Below are 3,136 nucleotides of genomic sequence, written 5' to 3'. Positions count from 1 at the left end.
ACTGCACATGGGGGCCGCGGAGGGAGGCTGCAGGGCGAGAGCACGAGCAAGCACGAGCACAGACCTGGAGTCCTGCCTTTACTGGGGTCCTATGGGCGGTGGCTGGAAGGGAACTGGGGTGAAGGAAGGAAAGCAACCTCGCTTGTGAGTGAGTTGTTGAGGTTTCGAGATGCTGGAAGCTAGAAGCTGTCTGATAGCCGTTGATGCCTTTATTCGAGGGGGGCGTCTTTGCAATGGAAACCTTGGCAATCAGACGCTTAAGGTCAGGCCCATAGGCCACTTTTCCTTAGTGGCCTCACCATTTCACCTGTGCCAGTCTCCTTCCTCGTCGTCTGCGTCAATACCTGTCATCTCCTCGTGCTTTGATAGTGGCCGTCCTCATGGGTGGGAGATGGTGGACTCATATTTTGAACTGATCCTTTGGTCTACAGTGCAGGGAACAGAGATTCAGACAAGCATCCGGGACCTTGAATAACGGAGCTCTGAAGGAACTTTCCCAAGGGCTGCCTCTCGTCTCCTTAAGACCATAGCTAGGCCCTGGGAATGGATGGCGGTGACCACATAGCACTATGCAGTGCTAAGGTCAAATGTATCTTAATTTTTTTTTAAATGTTTATTTATTTTTGAGAGAGAGAGAGACAGGGCACAGGTGGGAGAGGGGCAGAGAGAGAGGGAGACACAGAATCCAAAGCAGGCTCCAGGCTCCGAGCTGTCCACACAGGACCTGACTCAGGGCTCGAACTCACCAACCACGAGATCACAACCTGAGCAGGAGTCGGACGCTTAACTGACTGAGCCACCCAGGCTCCCCCACCCCCACCCCAGCACTGTGTCTTGAACTGCCTCCCTTCTATCTTAGGTAGTCTGAAAATGCAGTGGTCTTTGAGTTTGGCTGCAGGCACCCCCCCCACCCTCACAGGGCAGGAACACCTCCAAGGTGCGTGGCGATACCAAAGTGCTTGTGTGTCGGACCTCTAGCCTCTAGGTGTCCCTGTGTCTCCCTGGGCTGTGGGGTTTTTGGGGGGGTTATTAACAGTACTTATCGAGATAGTGTTTATGTTGAGTGAAATGCATGGATCCTAGTTTGCTCGATGGGTTTTCCTGTATGTCAACAGTTGTGTGACCGCCAACCATATCAAGCCCCAGGAAACCCCTAGCGCCCAGAAGACTCCTCTGTGCCCCTCCCAGTCGGTGCTCTGGGTGGGTCATTGCTCTCCTGACCTGTTGCTGGACTTTATGTAAATGGAATGGCCACAGCATATCAGGGAGAGAATACGAGCGAGCACATCCCTGATTTCTTCCAATCAACCCCGAGGTTCACTGACGTAATTCCTTTTGGGGGATGGGCATCAGGCTCGTCCATTGCGTGAATGCCACAGTGTGTTTTTCCTTTTTCCTGTTGCTGAACCTTTGTGTTGTTTCCAGTGTGCAGCTGGGAGCGTGAATGTACTCGTGTTTTCTTCTGCTCCAACTGTTGTCTGCCCCTTATATTTGGTCAAATTCTGATTGATCCAGGAATATAACGGGGACAGGAGGTGGGCAGGGGGGACAGAGGGTGGGTAGTGGCCTCAGTCTATGGGAGCATCTCAGAGAAGTCAGTCCTAGCAAGTTCTGGGGCATCTAGGCAAGGTGCAAGAGGAAGAGAGGTCCAGAGCCGCGCATGGCCCTGGGGCAACTTTGACCCAGCCGGTGCCTGGAGGACCTTAACCGCTCTTCTGCTCTTGACCGTGGGCCATCTCCCTAGTGGGTGCAGGGACCCACATGACTTCACGTAAGCTTATTGTCACCTCCTCTCACCCCGTCCTCTGACAGCCTTCCCTGCCCGTCTCTGCTTCAGTCAGTCATTTCCCTTCGCTAGGTGCTAAAGACATATGAAATTATGTCTCCAACACTCGTGTCACTTGGAATGGTCTAATAGGTTCAAGACTTCTGTTCTTTCCATTGTAAAGCCCAGTGGGGAAGAGGGGGGAAGGAGAGGGGAGAAGAGAAGAAAGCTCCTAGGGCACCACTATAGTCTAGGGTAACAATTTCCGTTATCATAAAAATGTTTTATTTCTTTTTGAGGTGGGGGGGTAGGGACAGAGAGAGAAGGAGACACAGGATCCAAAGCAGACTCCAACCTCCGAGCTGTCAGCACAGAGCCCGATGTGGGGATCGAACTCACAAACCATGAGATCATGACCTGAGCTAAAGTCAGATGCTTAACAGACTGAGCCACCCAGGCTTAGAAAAACATTCCTGTCTACATGATTGTGGTTTAATATGAGGAATGGAATTTTTCTTTCTTTATATATTTATTTTATTTTTTGAGAGAGAGAGAGTACAAGTGGGGGAGGGGCAGAGAGAGAGAGAATCCCAAGCAGATTCTACACTCATCACGGAACCAACACGGAGCTTGATCATGACCCGAGCTGAAACCGAGAGTCCAACGCTTAACCAACTGAGCCACCCAGGTGTTCCAGAAATAGAATTTTCGAAGGCAGACATACTTTTTGAGAACCCAGGTGTCCTACAGCTTAAGTTGCCACTGGTAAGCTATTCGATTGTGGGCATGTCCTTTAGACTCTGAGCCTCAGTTTCTCTGCATGTAAATGGGTATAGGCAGCACTTCCTGCCACCACCCTGCGCACAGGCGATGCCCAGCACACAGCCCTGCGGTTTTCTGGGTCCTGTGAGCAGGCACACTCAGGAGACACGGCCACACACTACAGACAGTGTCATCTAGAAACTTGTGAAGTCAGTGTGGTCAGGCTCTTTGCATCTGTATGAAGCAAACACTGGTGTCAGAGCGGAACACAGAGGGGAGAGGAAGGGCAAAGGTCACTGAGGTGAGGTGTGTCTGCTCCCTCCTCCCTCAGTGTACCCCCCCCAACACCCTCCTCCCTTTCTCTTTTTCTCTAGGCCATTTCCTCAAGCTTCTGGCTCCTCCCTATTGAGTAATCGTAGGTTTGCTTTAGTTTCTATTTCCTGGTTATCTCCTCCCAGTGCAGAGGCCTGACTGCCCGGCCGGTGTGAGGAGCAGCAGGGCCACGCGGGCGGTGGAGAGATGGCCTTAAACTACTCCCAGCCTCCCTACCTGAACCCGGTGAGTTCCGGCACCACGGCAGGTGCTGGCACAGGCGGTGTGGCCCGGGCC

General features: G+C 52.4%; 1 protein-coding gene across 3 annotated transcripts in view; it reads left to right on the top strand.

Annotated features, from left to right (window-relative positions):
- Window positions 1–2,963: 2,963 nt before the first annotated feature.
- The window catches only part of LGALS9 (galectin 9), a 15,508-nt gene continuing 15,335 nt past the window's right edge, over window positions 2,964–3,136 (top strand). For 2 of the 3 annotated variants that reach the window (XM_029928129.1, XM_029928128.1), the window contains exon 1: window positions 2,967–3,085. In XM_029928129.1, the coding sequence (XP_029783989.1) occupies window positions 3,047–3,085 (39 nt within the window). In that variant the 5' untranslated portion in view covers window positions 2,967–3,046. Of the gene's footprint in view, window positions 3,086–3,136 lie in introns of all 3 variants that reach the window. The other variant, XM_029928130.1, reaches the window with a different exon arrangement.

Source organism: Suricata suricatta, chromosome 17 (assembly GCF_006229205.1).
Source record: "Suricata suricatta isolate VVHF042 chromosome 17, meerkat_22Aug2017_6uvM2_HiC, whole genome shotgun sequence".
In the NCBI taxonomy this organism is placed as follows: Eukaryota; Metazoa; Chordata; class Mammalia; order Carnivora; family Herpestidae; genus Suricata; species Suricata suricatta.
This window is presented reverse-complemented; position numbering and strand designations above follow the sequence as displayed.